We start from the raw sequence: 17,431 nt of genomic DNA, 5'->3' as shown, positions 1-17,431 counted from the left end.
CAGCAGGTGAAGGGCAGTGAACTTGTTTGGAAAGGGAAAGGCAGTGCATCCCTGAGTTTGTGTTGTGCATTTGGGCCTCTGTGTGAATACGCACAGTTCAGTGCATGTGTGTGCTGAAACGCACCGAAGGCTGTAGGTGTCAGGCCCCAGAGCCTGGCAGGCCCTATCTCTAGTGGGGAGGGCCTGAAGGGAGTGTGGCAGCAATGGCTTTCATTTGTTGAACTTGCTTTGTCTCCCATAAATTACTCACTCTTTTATTTAAGTGCAATGAGAGCCTCACGAAGAGCAGGCAAGTCCCAACGCGAGCCTCCCAGCTGCGTGTGTGTGTGTGCGCGCCTGCCTGCCTGCCTGTTGGAAACGTCCCACGTGCTGCGGGCAGAGCTCCAGCATGAACAAACCTCTGCACTCCGAGGGCGGCTTAGGAGCGTGTTCGGATAATGACATCTGAAAACAGGATGGCTGGGAGCAGAAGCGGAGCAACCAGGGGGCTTTGAAAGAGAGAGGAGTCTTAATCCCCTCTGCTAACAAGGAGGCGACAGCTGCCAAGGCAGCAACGTTTGGCAGGCTCTGCGCTGCTGCTTCTGGGCTCCCGTTGATGGGTGGCAGAGAGGGTAACATGGCACAAATAGACACCTTGCCAGGGGCAGCTGAGGGGAGGGGCAAGGCAGGGGAGTGGGGCGTCTTCCTTTTTGCTTTCTTTGAGTGACATGAGCTGCTCGGACCGTGGTGGGAGGGACTCGGAAATGGTTAGCCCAGCCGCAAGGTTCTGGGCCAGGCCTGTCTGTAGGAGCATCTCACCTGGCGCTGCCAGGGCTGAGGAACAAGGCTGCAAGGTGATGAATGCTGTGAGAGTCAAGCGCCTGCCTTCAGTGTCTGGGGACCGTCTGTGCTTTGAGGACAATCAGTCCCAGCCCTGCTTGGCAGGCAGGTGGATTTGTGTTCGGCCTGAGGGTGGCCATTTAAGGCAGGTTTCACTGTACATGGTTGAGACATGTAGACAGCATGTCAATTCAGCAGAAGCTCCTTTGCCTAGGTACAGCGGATCTATAGACACAGGCTGAACAGGGGACAGCTTTATTAGACAGTGTGGATGTGAGCTGAGGTGAAAGGATGGCACATCCCTCTCTCCAAGTGGGCAGGCCTGGAATAATTCTTGTTTGGGGACCAGCAGTGGCGCATGAGCAAGCTGTATTGCACACCCACTGGGGCTCTAGCTAATCTAGTATCTGTTTCTCCAGCCAGCACTCAGCACTGCAGGATCTGCTGCTCGGTGCCACGTCACACTTGGGCAGGGCATTCCAGCGCTGCCCAAAGCCAACAGCCTATGCATCTAATCGCAGGTGGCAGTCACGCCAGCCTACAGATATGCAGCATGATGTGGGCAGATCCCTGCTAAAAACCAGGTAAATAGCAATTTATGCCAGAATGGACTTGGGGTCTCTTCTGCCTGTTTGTTGGTTGCCCTGCCTGGAACGGGGTTCTTTACTAGCCCGACCATGGCACAGGGCTTTAACACTGCAGTTTATAGAAGCTAGCTTGTGTAGCCTTCCAGCAAAGGCGCTTGCCTTTCCCCAACACCATCTCAATCTCATGACTCCAGGAGGTCCCTGTTCTCGCTTGGGTAGGCTAGTCTGTACACAGTTTATGGTGCGTAGACATACCTCAATCCTGCAAACAACACTGAACACACATGGATACACTTTACACATGAGTAGCCCCAGTGAATACTCTGAGTAAAATTACTCATGTGCTTAAATGTTTGCAGGAGCTGGGGGGGCATCGTCAGTAGGGCTCATCCCCTCAACTCTTTTGAGTCCAGATGAAAACATCACTCAGGTGCCAATCATATAATCGTGGCTGGTTAATAGAGAGGCTTTGCCCTGGCACTGGTGGCAGCCCTGGGATGGGGGCCTTAAGAAACCACAACCAGTCAGAAACCTTTGAGATCCTTAAAAATAAACAAGCCAGAGACCAATAAACCCAATGAATAAGGCAACTTCGTCATTTGTTTGTTTGGTTGTTTTTTTTTCCAGTTTTTATTGAGTGAAAATGTCAAACCTTGCATCAGTCATGCAAAAAAAAAAAAAAAAAATCAAATAAATAAAACACATATATTAAATTTCTAATAGCACTAAATTCAAGTGGAAAAATATTCAGTTCTTAATAATGCAGGTGCCGAAGAGACCAGATTCAAGTAAATCAGAGCACACCGTCCTGTTTAGGGTGGTTTATTTTCTTTTCACTTTCTGCATTTTTTTTGTCTCAAAACCTATATATATCTATCTATATATCTATATATATGTATATACATATAGATATATACACACACACATATATATGTGCATACATATTGTTTTTATATTTATATATATACACATACATATTTATAAAACATTAAAAAGAGCATTGGTGGTTCAAGCATTAATTCCCCTCCCCCCCCCCCCCCGGAAATAAAAATAAAACAACAACAAAACAAAACAAAATTACACATTTAAAATTCAAAATGAGCTAGCAATGGCTTATAGTCCTAGTGTGCAATATGGATATTACAAAAGGCTAAAATTCTCCCTCCCTTTTTTTTTTTTAAATCTTGGGGATTTTTTTTTTGTTTTTTTTGCTACATTGAAAAAAAGTTTTTTTAAACTTTTTTTTGTTTTTGTTTTTTAATAAAATTTCTTCTACACAGACATTAATCCAGTTGAGTGTGTGTCTAGAATGGCCTAGTTGCTTGTTTTTCTCTCTTCAGCAGCGAATGGTGGCAGAATTGGGAGGGTTTGTCTCAAGGGCTTTGTTTGTGTGTTTGTTTTTATTTTGTTTTGAACAGACTAATTCGGTCTTGTCTCTCCCGCTCCTAAGTCAGTCAGTTGAACTCCCTGGTCCTCAGGTCAGCAAGCTATTTTAAACACATGCCTAAATTTCATCATGTGAGCAGCCCCACTGACTCCAGTGCTTAAAGTCATACACCACTTGCTGAACTGGAGTCCTGTGTACTGTACATGACCTCAGTTCAGGAACGCACTTAAATCCATCCCTGTTCAGCAACTCCCTTAAGGAAATGCTTAACTAGAAGCCCATGTTTATGTCTCATTAAAATAACCACGCAATTTATTTGCTATGCTTAAAGGCTTTCCTGAATCAGGGTCTTTATGTGGCAAAAAAGACTTGTTGGTTTTAACCCATCTTGAGTTTTCAGTTGGAAAGAAAGAAAATAAAGGAAATGCAATCAGGGATAGGCAGATTGAGCAGTGCGGGTCAACCTGAGGCCCCATCTTGAGGTGGTGGGCACTCTCAGTGAGTGCTATGGGGGGAGTTCAGCGTGTTGCCAGATCAGGCCCTTGTTGGGTGGGCTGAGTCTGGTACCAGCCTGTCCTTTTCCAGTGCCAGCTCCTGAAAATAAGAACTGTCTAAGGTCGGAAGAGGGTTTGATGTATGGGTCAGAGATGGATGGGGGGGGGGGGGGGCAGGGGGCAGGGATGAGTCATAAACGCAGCTCTTGCTTGAGGCACTGTGGGGTTGAGAGTGGGGGAGGGAGTGGTGGTTCTCTTCTCAGACCTCTGCCCTACACAGCTGCTTTCAGCTGCCACCTTATAGGATTCAGTCAGTGGAGGCTGGTGAGATCTGAACACGGGGAGGCAAAACTGAAGATGCAGGCTCCTAGCTGTCCTGCATAGCAACCACTAGCTGCAGGGAGCTATCCATCTCCATTACCTTACCCCTTCCAGGGCCCCCCCAATCCTGAACACCCTTATGACTGTATGGAGTTCTAAGCTTGCAGTCCCGTTGAAGTAAATGGCAAAACACCATTGACGTCAATGGTGCAAATTAAGCACTGCTGTGTGTATTTGCAGATTTGGAGCCATGTTAGGACTAGAGGGTTTTCTATAGCACCCATCACGCTAGTAGGTAAGTGCTTGGACAAGGGCAACACAGTATAAAACCTGCGGCTAAATGCTCTAAGTACAGCCAATCTAACCCATCCTGCCTCTGGGACAACATGCCCCACGTCCCTCTCTCTACTCACTGAGGAAGCTAGCTTCCTTATATTGGTGTGTGTGGGGAACAATAGGGGAGGACTGTACTAGAAAACAAGAAGCGGGGTGGGGGGCGGGGAAGAGTAACAAACAAAAATAAAACCATATGAAAAATAAAAGCCACACAAATAACCGCTAGCAAACCGCCGCCCCCACCATATTAAATTAAACTACAAACTTCTTTTCACAACAGCCATTTGTTTGTCTACAAAATTCAAGTTAAAATTCGGAATCGTGCAGCTCCAGTCAGTGCTAGGAGTATGAAGACAGCCTCAAACTATGAGGTTAAGGCCCCTCCCCCCTTTGCTGCCCCCTACCAATAAATGCTAAAAACAAACAAACAAAAAAAAAACCCCCCAAACCCTGAAAGAGAAAAAAAAAATTGCACACAAGTAACCAAATCTAGGCTCTAAGGGGCTATCCAGAAGGCAGGCCCGTCTCCCTCTGGCAGGCATTGTTTCTCTTTGTTCTATATATAATAACCTTTAAAGGAAAAATACTGTACAATCCTTTTTTTGTTATTTTTTTCCTTTTTCTCTCCCCCCCCCTTTCCTTTTTAAGCATTATCCAAACATCTCCCTGCATTTAAACAGCTGAGGAGCTTGTCTATCATTCAGACCCAGATCCGCGCTGGCTCCTTAGGAAAATAATAAGAAAACAACCCAAACTGCTTGAGGCCTCTTTCTGTGTAGGGTAGAAATGAATGACAGGGATTCCTTGGGCTTAGGGGGTTTGTTATTAGAAAAAATAATTAAAACAGAACAAAATAAACAAGGGCAAAGTCTTAGACACAAGGGAGCAAAATGCCCAGTTGGTCTACACACTGGCACCGAAATCACTACATCAAGCTTCATTCACACCTTTAGTCCTTCTGGGGCCAGTGCACATGTGTAGACAAGCTCTCTGTCTCAGGACTTGGGGGTCAAACAGAAACTGTCATCTGTGAGAATGCTGGATAGTCTCCTGTAGTGTGTGTGTGTAAACTCTTTACTGGCAGGGTTGGGGGAAGAGAACAGCGGGAGAGCTTGTAACCATTTGAGTGCTGTAGGTCTGTCCAACTACCATGGTGCTGCCTGCAGGCACTGCATAAACTGTGCTGCAGGCCTTGGTGCCATTCGCCCATGTGGAGTAGGCTTGACACCCTGCTGCAGTGCAGGTAGCCGTGCCCTCAGGTTCCACTGCTCGCCGTGCCACAGGAGTGGCTGACAGCAGACAAGGGTATTTGGGTACAGGACCTGAGCAAGCAATAGCTCTCTATCCAGCATCTGAGGAGAGAGCCAAGTTGGCCCAGTGTCTGCATTAATCCTCCCCACCCTTTCTGTGTGGGTGGTGGCTATGCTCTCTCTCCCCTTCGGGAAATTCATTAGCCTTTGCACAGAATCTACTTGCCCACCCTCACCTTGAGGAGGAAAACACTGAGGATACTCTGCTTGCTCATCATTTAAAAAATTCAATTGCCCTGCGTCAGAGGGCAAGTAGCATTTAGCAAGGCATTGCTCTTCCAGCAGCAGGAGTGCTTCCCCTCCAGCTGCACCAAGGCAAAGGATGCTAATCTCACCTTCTACTCTTGCCTCCATTCACAGCCTGCCTGAGACAGGGGTACTGTCTCTGAAGCACCAAAAAGAAAGAGCCTAAATCTGGAGAAAAAAGGGTAGCACCTGGGGATGGGAGTGGGGGTTAAACCCCAGTCCTCCAGTGTGAGTGACAGACCCTTTAACCGCCATATGGTGACCTTCCCTACCATGGCTGCAGCTAGATCACTACCAGGAGATCAGCAGGAGCTGGGGGAGGTGACCTACAGCTGTTCCGACAGTTCTAGACAAAGGGAAGCTTAACAATATAAATAGCATTTAAAAATTATTATTATTAATAATAATAAAGAGGATCTGGAAGAACAGAGAAGTGTTCCATTCCCAGCCCCACTGATTCATTAATGCTTCCTCGTTTGTAAGACAATAAATACCCCCTCCCACCCTTGCTGTCTGGTGCATCAGTCTCTCCCATTTATTTAATGCTGGAAAAAAGAAAAAGACCTCCCCGCCCCCACTGGTAAAGGCTTAGCTAGTTGCCTTTGTGCCACCAGTTCCTTACACGCACTTAAAAAAACCCATATAATTCTAAAATTCATCACCTGCCATCCCCACACCCCCTTCCGAGGAGTGGAGATTATTATTAGTATCATACAACTAAAACCATGGAAAAATAAAATCCAGAAATAAAAGAGGGGGGAAAAGCCCACCCCAAAAGAAGGGGTCCCGAGACTGGGCACACGCCCCACAATGGGGGGAGGAAAGGAGAGCAGATGTCACCCTCAGAGCTAGTGTCCATCTAGAAGGGTTTCGTGTCTCTGCGTCCTGCCCTGTCTTCTGTCATCCGCAGAATGAAGTGATGGTGTGCTGGCCCCATGCGACCATGTCTGTCCTGTCGGTCCCGTGGGGCCTCATGCGTGCGGTATGGAGTTCGTTTTGTCACTTTCCGTCCCGGTGCTTTGTTCTCGCCTCATAAGGGGTCCTCTTAATAATTTCATTTAAGAGCAAAACCAAACCTGCTGCTGTCTCTAAGGTTAAGGAGAAGCTGCCGGTGCAAGGGTGTGGGCTGGGGTCAGGGCAGGGGTGGGGGCTGATGTGAAGTCTGGGTTTGGCTCACCCAGAGGCCTGGAAGCATCGCCATGGTCTATGGAAGTAGAGGCCTCCCCTGTTTCCCCATCCTCTTTAGTGGCCAGGCCCTCAGGGTCGGGGAGTGACTCTTCAGAGTCTGTGTTCAGGTCTTCCTCCTCCTCCTCCTCCTCCTCGTCGTCGTCATCATCATCGTCATCCTCTTCATCATCATCCTCTTCCTCATTTATCTCCTCCTCCTCATCCTCATCCTCATCTTGGGATGACTCGTCTTCATCCTCCACATCGCCGGAGTTGGATACCATCACCCTGCTCTCGTGAGGGCTTGTCCCTGCTCTGCTGGGTGATGGGCCAGCAGCAGCCTCCGGTAGCTTCTTGCTGAGGTCCAAGGAGTCACTGAGGCCCACGCCAGCTGCATTCTGCAGGAAGAAGAGGGAGCTGTTGGCATCAGTGCTGAGGTTGAGGGAGCTGTCCAGGTTTACGGAAGAGTTCTGGATGTCATACTCCAGGGTGGAGTGATGGAGGCCCTCAGGGCCGGGAGAGATGGCTGGCAGCTCCCCCCGCTCCTGTTTCTCATGCTTGCGCTTGTGTGAGTCCATCTGTGACATGCCCACCACAGTATGTTTGCAGCCGGGGTAGGTGCAGTGGAAGTGGGAGCACTTGAGCTTGTACTTGCAGTCCGGCACCTCGCAGTCCACACTGGAGCTGAACTGGCAGAAGCCAGCAGCACTGATGACGTCCTGCTTGCCGTGGTGCTTGCGGTGGGCGGTCACCTTGGTGCTGTCGGTGCAGCGAAAGCCACAGCGCAGGCAGTGGAAGTGCGTGCTGTTGCCGGAGAACTGGCAGTCGGGGAAGTTGCAGCTCAGCGAGGACTTGAAGCGCTTGAAGTCGTCCAGCACCAGGTTGTCGACGCGGTCGTGATGCTGGGCATGCTTGTACATGTGGGTTCGGCCGCAGAACTTGTAGCCGCAGTTCTCCCGGGTGCAGTGGTAGTGGGTGACCTTGAGAGAGAACTGGCAGTTGGTGTCCTTGCAGTCCTCGTAGAGATCGTAGCGCCGGAAACCCTCCAGCATCATCCCCTCATCCAGCATCTTGCGCGAGGAGGCTGTCTTGCGGCGCTTGCCAAATGGAGACATATCCTCAATGATCCAGAAGCGCTTTTTGGCCCCCGAGGCAGTTGGCATGGTGATGGTGTTCCCTGGGAATAGGAAGAGGAAAGTGGTGTTACTCATAGAGGGGCAGCAGGAACTCCTATCACCTCCTGTAACCAACATGGTAATTGCCAGGTTGGATCATACCCCGTATTCTACCTACGACCCGTGAACAATGCACGATGCTGCAGGGGAAGCAGCCCCCAGCCCAGTAAGTCACCTGACCAGCCTTGTATCCTGGACAGGGGCTGAGGAAGGTGTGCCGATTAGTGCTCATTCAATACTGTGGCCGTAGTCAACCTGATTTCCTGACATACTCTACCCCCATGCTATTTGTGTTGCTTGGCACCAGGAAATCCTTATAGTTGCCACTCTTGTAGACGTGATAATGTCCAAGCATCAGCTGTTGCTTCTTGTCAGGGTCAAAAATCTCCCAGCCTCTCCCGTCACTTTATTTCTAGTCCTCCTTCCCCAGGAGTAAGCTCATCCCAGTCCACGGAATGTGGCACTTTCATTGATCTTTGATTGCTCCTTTCACCCCAAACAATCCCCAAGTGCTTTATAAACTACACACAGCATCCTTTCCCCTCACTGCTGTTTAATCGGGCACAGCTATTTAGGACAGGAAGTGGAGAAGACTCACCGCATCTAATTAAAACTGCAAGGGGGGATTTTTAGAAGCAGGATGCACTTTGGCCAGAATCAGCCTAAATATTACACTGATAAGCACACACAGACAGATGTTCAGTAGGGGTAATTCTCAAATGACTATCCATTGGGCTCCAAGAGAAAAATCCCACTTTTAAAGCCTTTCCTTGAGCCTCAACAATCAACCCGCTTGCCACGAAGGGACCAATATCAGTTTCCCATCCTTGGAGATAGGTGCCGGAGTCCCAGAGGACTGAACCTGATACCAAGAATTTGACCACCTTACATCCACATTTCCTTCCTCTTCTGCCCACTGGTTATTCCTCAGGTCAAATCATAGACTCAGAGACTTTACAGTCATGATCATCTAATCTGACCTCCTGCATATAGCAGGCCACAGAACTTCACCCACCCACTTCTGTAATAGACCCCTAGCCTTTGACTGAGTTACTGACATCCTCAAAGTTACAGAGAATCCACCATTTGCACTTGGCAGTGACCGGTACCCCATGCTGCAGAGGAAGACGAAAAACCCCTAGCTCCAGATCCAGTGTGCTCAGAGCAGGACTCGGGGAGGCAAGAAGACTCTCTCACCAGGTGCAAAATGGTGAATTTCACTGGAAATTACAGTTTCCCATTAAAACGGGCCTTCCTTAGCTGCATGCTGGGGCTGCCATCCTGTTGAAAAGAGGCATGGTCTGTGTCATGAGTGTCTGGGTCCCAGCACCAAAGCAGTTTGCATCCTGCTCTAGGAGTCTGAAGACACACTCGACCATTTGTTTGAATGCTTTAAAGTTCTTTTGCTGACTGTAAGCATGTACTCAAGGTGGTAGATGTTGGTTTTCCCGTGTCAGCCATGGGAGGGCCTTAGATGATGCCCCTTGAAGCTAGGATGGTGCTTATCAAATGGAGTCTCCAAAATGGTGAGAAACACTGAATACTGAGGAACAGCACCAGACTGAAAACCTTGGAGATAGAAGAGTTCAAACTCTCCACCAAGCAGGGATGGCATGGATGGCAGTAGGCCAAACTCCCCCCAGAGTACTCCACCCAGTACAATGCCAACATCCCTCTAGAGTGAGCCCATGCCTAGGAGAGAGAGGCAGAGGACAGAAGTCTCACTTGCCCATTCAGTATGCATGGTGTCTCTGGTGACACTGGCAACAAAGGAGGCAATTCACAGTGAAGGCTGTCTTAGTGATGTTCACTAGGAACTGGGCTAAGCCCCCTTACACTGATTTAATCTGCACCTCTAAACAGCCGCCAGAGAGATAATAACTCTTCATCACTATTAAGCTCAACCAGATTCAAACCAGTGAATTCAAGGTTACAGAATCCCTATCCCATTATGGTCCAGGTCCCCCAAATCACACTTTATTTTCAGACACAAATCTGCGCTTATAGGTGGCAAGGTGCAGGGGTGCTCTGCAGGCTGCACTCATGTCCTGGTACAGGACACTGATCTCCAGGCCAGTTCCTTGCTACACTCCTATTTTGGAGAGGAAGAAAAAGATTGCAAGAGTCTAGTTACTGGGCCTGATTCTAGATCTTATTTACATTGTGATTAACCAGGAGTAATTCCGTAGTTTGGGGTTAAGGCACTGGATGGCAATTTGGGAGACCTGAGTTCAATTCCTGGTGCTGTCAGATTCACTGTGTGACCGTGGGCAAACCATGTAATCTCTCTGCCTCAGTTCCCAAATCTTCTGCTAGTTTCCCTTTCTCTCACCCTCTTTCTCTATTTCGAGTGCAAACTCTTTGGGCAGGGACCATTTCTTGCTGGGTGTATACAGCACCTAGCATAATGAGACCTTGATCTCCTTTGAGGTCTCTAGCTGCTGCTGTAAAACAAACGATAACTAATAACAGCAACATAGAAGTCATGGAATTGCATTGGGGTAAAGCCAGTGTAAGTCAGCAGATAATGCGGCCCCATGTATCTATATTACAAAGAAGTATTAAACCACTAATGGTTTTAAAGAGGTGTGTACATTACTGAATAATCCCTAGCACTGTATACATAGTAACTAATTGAGTCTCCCACTGTCTTTAAGAGGTAGGTAAGTATCATTATTCCCATAATACTGATGAGCTAGGTGAGGCACAGAGAGGTTAAATTACTTGCCCAAGGACACTGATGCCTTGTCCTCACTGAAATGCATGTTTAGTTAAACCAGTGCAAGATCCCCATGCCCCCCTCCAGTATGGACACATACTTTGATGTGAGAGTGGCTTGTTTTGGTTTAGCTTATGACAATTTTGAATCAGTTTGGTTAAGCCAGGTTTATTTCAGCTCATCTTAAACTAAGTGTTTACCTTTTGTATCAGTTTAACTAAAGCTGTTTAAAATCACATATTTAATTAACCTAGTTCAACTTCCTTCCGTAGGGTGGGTGAAGATGGAGAACCACCCAGCAGTTGTGATTCTATGTCTCCTGCTCTAACCACTAGATAGTGCTCATTCCCTAATAACTAATTAGAGACAAACATGCCTCAACAAATTTAGGCCGAAGCAGGTCTCAACTGTAAGTAGTTTATAGTCAGCCTATGCTGTCAGCAGAAGATGATTTTATACAGTACTTTTCACCTATCGGCATCAGAATACTTTAAAAAGTATTATTATCCTCATTTTACAGATGAGGTAACTGAGACAGAATGAGGTGATCTGATTTGCCTGTCAGAAGAGTTCAGTTTTGTGACTGTCTGTCTGTTGGACCACACTCCCTCTACAGAGGGCCACCACAAGTGAAGGCGTAATTTAAATCCCACTTAAGCACTCAAAATCCCCATGAAGCTCTGGGCAGGGCAATGACCACTGTTGGGGAGTTTCACACCTCTGCATGCTTACACTGTGCCTAGCTAGCAGAGGGAGAGGATAGCTCAGGTTTCTGAGCTGTGGGTCTTTTTAAAAACATAACTTTGCCAGCACAAATATGCTTCCAAGTAACCGAGAAGGAGCCAGGCTGGGAAAAGAGGGCAAAATTGAGCACGCCCTGAAAAGCCATTCTCAACTGGTATAAAACGCCCCTGTCTGTGATGTCCCTGAGCTCTGTCATGTAGGAAACACTGAGGGCCTGAGGTGTTTGAAAACCAGCCTTACTTTCTGCAGCTGTAATTGGTGGATGTAAATAACTGTGGGTGCAACAGAGATCACTGAGATGCATCATGTCAGTGGCATCACCTGTGCCCATGAGACCCCAAAACATGCGATAGAGAAAGCCAGTCCCAAGTTCTATGGTGCACATTGGAATGACCTGTACTGATGTGCAGCAAGGGTTGGGAGCTACTAGACTGGATGGCCAAAGAGCTCTAAACCAGTCTCCAAGTCCTGTTATGCGATGTGGTCAACATGTTGCATTTTGGCCACCTAACAGGAGGAGGAGGCTCAAAAACAGCAGGTTTATTTACAAATGTTGCTGTTGGATTTGGGTTGGGATTGATGAGGAATTGCTTCTGGTCATGTGAATTTTTCACAGTGATTTACTGTGCTTTCAGATACCTTCCTTGGGCATCTTTACAGCATGACATTATTATCCCATCAGTGGAAGGGAGGGGATGTGTGTGTAGGGGGGAGCCCTTGGACAGAGTTAAACAAGACAGAGAGAGAGATAGTGATGTCTTTTCCATTTATGACTTAACAGAGCTCAGGGGTGGGAAGAGACTATGGGCAGGGGGAGCTGTCACTGAGAGATAAAGCATATAAGAATTACCTGCTGCATCCTGAACTAGGGGAACGTCACTTTTTACTGGAGTTGGAGTGGCAATGATGGGCGAGAAACCAGGTGTGCTGGTGGCAGGCATGACAATGCCCCTGCTGGATCCAAGAGTGGCACTGAGCAGAGAGTATGAGAGACAAGATGGAGAGAAGAGGTAGGGGAGGGAAGGAAGGGGAGACCTGAGCAAGGCTTGTGAGAAAGATGGAGGCAGAGGTGGCGGTGGAGGTTGTGGTGCACTGTGGATAGCATCATCGGCAGCGGCAGCAGTAGGAGGAGGAGGAGGAACCAGGCAGCCTGGAGAATGTGGAGAGAAAAAAATAGCAGAAAAAACAAAACAAAAAGGAAAAACAAAAGAACCGAAATGAGAACCCAAGAGTGGAAGCAATATGATGAAAATGGAAAATACATTCACACATGTACAAAACAGAACTGTAACAGAGAGGAGATGGAAGATGCGTGACTGACAGCAGCAGCAGCAGGGGGAATGGTTGTCACCACAGAAAACAAGGAGTGGCCTTAATTGCAGGGGGTGGAGCCACCTGGCTTCCAAAAAGAAATTCCTCCCTTCTTAGCTTGTCTGTTCATCCACGTGGCGCCAGCGTGCACCGGCCTGCTGCTGAGAGGACTCTGTTGCAGGGTGTTATCCCAGAGGCTTTCGGATTCACTCATAACATGGTTATTAGTCAGTGGGTTGTTTTCCGGGAGGTGTGACTGATGGCTCTGACGGTGCAGTTAGTTAATAGAGAATCCTGGGAGCTGCTGCCCCTCCAAACCCTCTGGAGGAGCTTTAGCACTACGTGCAGCTGTCGTTCTCGTGGAATGTTTATGTCAGGGTAGCGTGCAGAGGTTGTGTTAGTGCCCCTGTGACATGAGAGGTCAGGACATCTTCCTTAGTCTTGCCTCCACCCAGTGTCAGTGGGCATCATTCATTACTCTTATTTCCTACTGCTGTTTAAAAGTAACGGAGATGAACATCCACCCCACAGCCCTGAGGTCTGAGCTGAACCCCCTGGGCAGGGAAATGCTGGGCTCAGGTTGTCACCTGATTTTTCATTTAATCAGTGTTGGAAGGCAAGGTAGGAAAAAAATAGGTCTGAAACTAAGATCCCAAAAGACAATAAATGTTATAAAGAGACTCAGAGACAAGCAGCCCTGGGGAGAGTTCACAGAAAGCTTTCCTGGAATACTAACAGGCAGCCAGAGGTAAGGACAATTAAGGGAGCCTTACTTACTGCTACAGGGTATTAGAGATGAGTTCTGTATCTGCCTGCTGAAGAGAGAATCCCATAATTTACAGAAGTTAGGCAGGGTCAAATCTCAATCCTCAAAACAGGAAGGGATGCATAAAGCAGACATGACACCAGGGGATCTCCTCTGTGCATCACTCTGATAAGGAGGTAGTGACGTTAGAGGTTTTCTTTTCTGCATCACAACTTGTAAGGGGAGAGGAGCTGCTTTTATAGGTCACTTCCTGAGAAAGTGATGGCAGAGGTTCTCATTTACTTACACATCACTTCCTGAAAGAGTGAAGCCAGGAGGTCTCTGTTGTCCAGTTTATTGAGCATCAGGAGTGCAGGGAAACCTCTGACTTCTAGATGTGGCACAGTGTAACACAAAAGATACTGGGGGAAGGCAGGAAGCAGAACAGGAAGGGAAATTAACTTTACAGTCCTAATGACTCGACGGCTCTGGTACAGATATTGAGCAATTCAATTATTCAAACCGGTCCAGCTCCGAAAGATAGGACAAAAACCTCTTCAGAGGCAGAAAAAGAAGGGAATGTCAGGAGTTAAGGGACAGCCCAGAACTATGTGGAAATGGCTCCCTCTCTGTGAATGATGGAGGGGAGCTAGGCTAGCGTAAGGCAATACTCTGTTGAGCCAGGGGCTGACACAATGTGTCAGAAGGCACAGTTTCTCCTTGGCCTCTGGTTGTGAGTTTAGGGCTCTTGGCAGCAGAGACCTGCAAATCTATTTCTCCCCTGCTGCCCCTTACCTGCTGATGTGCTTTCGTTGCCCACTGGAGTGCTGGAGCAGCTGCGGTCCATATTGGAGGATTCAGAGGAGATGCCCCCGGGGCTACAGCCAGTGTAATCCATGTACTCATCTGTTTCAATGTCCATCATGCTTTGGGGTCCCTGAAAGGAAGCTGGGGTTCCTGATGAAGCTGGGCTGGGTGCCATGCTGCCAACATGGGGGAGATTTTCATTTCTTGAAGTGTGGCCAATAACCTGCAGCAAGAAATTAAGACGGACTTTTCACACCAAAAGCAAGATGTCAAGACCAAAGCCATCTGTTTACACGTTCAGTTTTCTCTGACATTGTTCTTCAGGGATAGTTGGAACATGTTGGCAAGTGGATCCTACGGCACTGAGGCTGGGAGTGGTAATCTTGGCACCAGGATCCTGGTGTGTGGATTCTTATGCATTGAGATGGGAGTATGTACATTGGCACCGGTGCCCTGAGGTGTGTATCCTACTACACTTAGAGGTTGGGAGTGTGACGTTTTGCACTCTAGGTGGAGTGTGGGGCATTCAGAGATTAGGTGCGTGAGTCTTGGCTGTAGTGCTGCAGGGAGGGGACCTAGCAGCGCTCAGCCCAGGGCCTCTCTGCAGTGAGCAATCGAAGGTGCATCACTACATACGTATCTGCTGCTTAAATAACCAGTGGATTCACCTGTGTGGGAACTCGGTCAAAGTTTTTCCCCAGCATCCTCCTCATGTGCTTCCTGGCGTGGGACGTCATTTGGTGCTTGAGTAGGAAGGAAAACTGGCAGCCCTCTCGAATGCAGTGGAAATGGCTGTTCACCTGGTTATACTTGCAACCTGCAGACACAAAACCAATACAAATCTGGTACATTAAAATAGCAAGAGAAAGGGTTGTATCAGCACACACTGGAGGTAGCGCCAGACTGCTGCCATACTGAATCCTGATTATCTGGAGTGCTCTGTGGATTCTTAATGACAGCCCCAGACCCAAAATGAAATCCTTCCCAAGCTGAGTAATGGGGAGAAAGGATGTGGTTGATTTAGACACAGGAAGTGGCCCTGAGCCACAGAGTACCACCCCCATCCCTCTTGTGACAGAGGGAACAAGGGGGAAACATATGATTAATGTTGATTATTTGCATTTTGCCAGCACCTAGAGATCTCAATCGTAGACCGGGACCCCATTGTGCTAGGTGGTGTACAAACACAGAACAAAAAGACAGGCCCTGCCCCAAGGAGCTTACAATTGAAGTAGAAGGTAAGAATAATATCAGGGATTGTTCCATGTTGGAAACAGCCAGCTCCTTTTGATCTGTGTGCTCTGGAAGCAGAATGATAATCCCTTTAACACCCTGGGCTGTGAGGCTCCTCTGTCCCATCCCCAACCTTCCAGCTCTGACCAGTGCATGGTCCCAGGCCAAATGTGGAGAAGCCAGGAAGTGTTTGTTGCTACTCCTGGTTTGGTGACGTAGGGGCTGGTACCAGGCCGAGGGTAATGGAAACGGCTTACACGGATTCTGGCATGCTGGACCTGCCTCTAGACAGACAAGGAGACTCAGTTAAACAGCCCCATTATTGTTTTTTTTATGGGAAAATGCTGGATTCTGCCTCATGCAAATCACTACGAATCTGTGTGGCTGATTACCAGACAATCCCCAGACCACATCCTGTAGCTGAAGTATAGCTTGCTGCAGTAAAACCATAGGCATGTCTACACACTGACAGAGACCTACAGCTGCGCACCTGATGTAAACACACTCACAAACCTCAACACAGGCATACAGAGGCACTTGCTGTACACACAACACAGACCTAGAGAACAAAAGACACACTTGCATACAGATGCAGGAACACATCTAGCTGCCCACATCGACAGACATGCCTATATGGAAACATACACAGACACTCATTTACAGTCACGTGGAAAGACATACCTACATGAACGTGCCCACACACATAGTAGGCATGGCATTGCCAAACAGCTCCTGAATCATTCGCCCTGTCTTTAAGGCGGAGATGGTGCTTTATGTGTAAGCCAAGTTTGTGTTTGTTTAGATATTCCGGCCCTCCTCCCCCACACTCCTACCTCATCTGCCCTCCCCATCATTTTTGTGCTGTTCTTTGGGATGAAGAACAAACAGTGCTGGCGGGACTGAAACAGTATCAGCAAAGGGCAGGTGAAGACTTGCCCGTTGCTAGGGCAGCGGGGCGGGCTGAGTATCATATATCATCGCCCCGCTTTGTCTAGCCCTGGCTATCACCTGAAATACCAAAAGTTGAGTAAATATCAGCAACTGCTCAATCTCCTGACATTTGTAAACCAAGACCCCAGGTAAGGACCGGCCTCGGTGTGTTGACACTTATTGCCTTGATTACCATGGACGACCTATCGCTCAAGCATACATTTTTCATGAATTAAAAGCTGAAGGGGAGCATTTTTGTTCTGGTTGTCATGGGTTTGTATTTTTTGGCCATTGACTCTCCCTCTCCTGCTTCTCAACAGCGTACTGGGGGTAGTCAACAGGCGGACCGTGGGCCAAATCCGGACCGCCAGATGCTTTTGAATGGATCCCAGAATCTTTTTATTTATTTATTATTATTTTTTCTTGAATCTGGACCTTGACATAAAATAATTGACTGCTTCTAGAGTAAGCTGTGTCCAGGGAACTGTAGGAAACGACAAAGAGGCTGAGCTATCCTGCTGGGGCTGCTGAGGCCAAACCTCTGACCAGGGCTGATTGGTTTACTTAAGCCAAAAATGAACAATGGCCATGTGAGTCCCATGCAGTGGGATGGAGGCTCTGGGGTGCTGTCTGTGGGGACTCTAATTGTTTTCCCTGCTTTTTGCTGGATGCTTTTAGGCGCTGATATTTCATAACTGCTTTGGTGCTACCTGATGAATCTAACTAGCGGGCAAACCTAGGAGCCCAGCACAGCGCCTTGTATCAGATATTTGGATGAGCTGACACTCTAGTGGAAGGTTCGCACTGAAAGAAGCTACTGCAGAGGCCAGGGGGGTGGAATATTTATCCTTTTGATATGCAGCCCTGGCAATGCACATCAAAGAGTTTCATCTTAAACTGCCTGGAATCAGGCAAAATTGGGAGGTGTGAAAATTCCTTCTCACACAAGGGAGTAGCAGTCATCAAAACAGAAACATTTTCCACCATTCTCTGTTTGCTTCCAGACTGAAAACATTTTCCCCCCAGCCTACTCTAGCCCAAAACAAGCAACAAGTTCAGCAGAGCACATGGTGCAAGAAAAGACCTCGAACAATCAAAGG

General features: G+C 47.9%; 1 protein-coding gene across 6 annotated transcripts in view; it reads right to left on the bottom strand.

The window, feature by feature from the left end:
• Positions 1-2,023: 2,023 nt before the first annotated feature.
• Positions 2,024-17,431, bottom strand: part of CASZ1 (castor zinc finger 1) — a 271,047-nt gene continuing 255,639 nt past the window's right edge. For 5 of the 6 annotated variants that reach the window (XM_075121162.1, XM_075121165.1, XM_075121163.1 and 2 more), the window contains 4 exons: positions 14,837-14,985; positions 14,157-14,391; positions 12,156-12,455; positions 2,024-7,844 (listed from right to left, as the gene is read on the bottom strand). In XM_075121162.1, coding sequence (XP_074977263.1) covers positions 6,595-7,844; positions 12,156-12,455; positions 14,157-14,391; positions 14,837-14,985 — 1,934 coding nt within the window. In that variant the 3' untranslated portion in view covers positions 2,024-6,594. The remainder of the gene's footprint in view (positions 7,845-12,155; positions 12,456-14,156; positions 14,392-14,836; positions 14,986-17,431) is intronic. The other variant, XM_048824776.2, reaches the window with a different exon arrangement.

Source organism: Caretta caretta, chromosome 18, assembly GCF_965140235.1.
Source record: "Caretta caretta isolate rCarCar2 chromosome 18, rCarCar1.hap1, whole genome shotgun sequence".
NCBI classification, from domain to species: domain Eukaryota; kingdom Metazoa; phylum Chordata; order Testudines; family Cheloniidae; genus Caretta; species Caretta caretta.
Note: the sequence above shows the minus strand (reverse complement) of the source record. Positions and strands in the feature narration are given on the sequence as shown.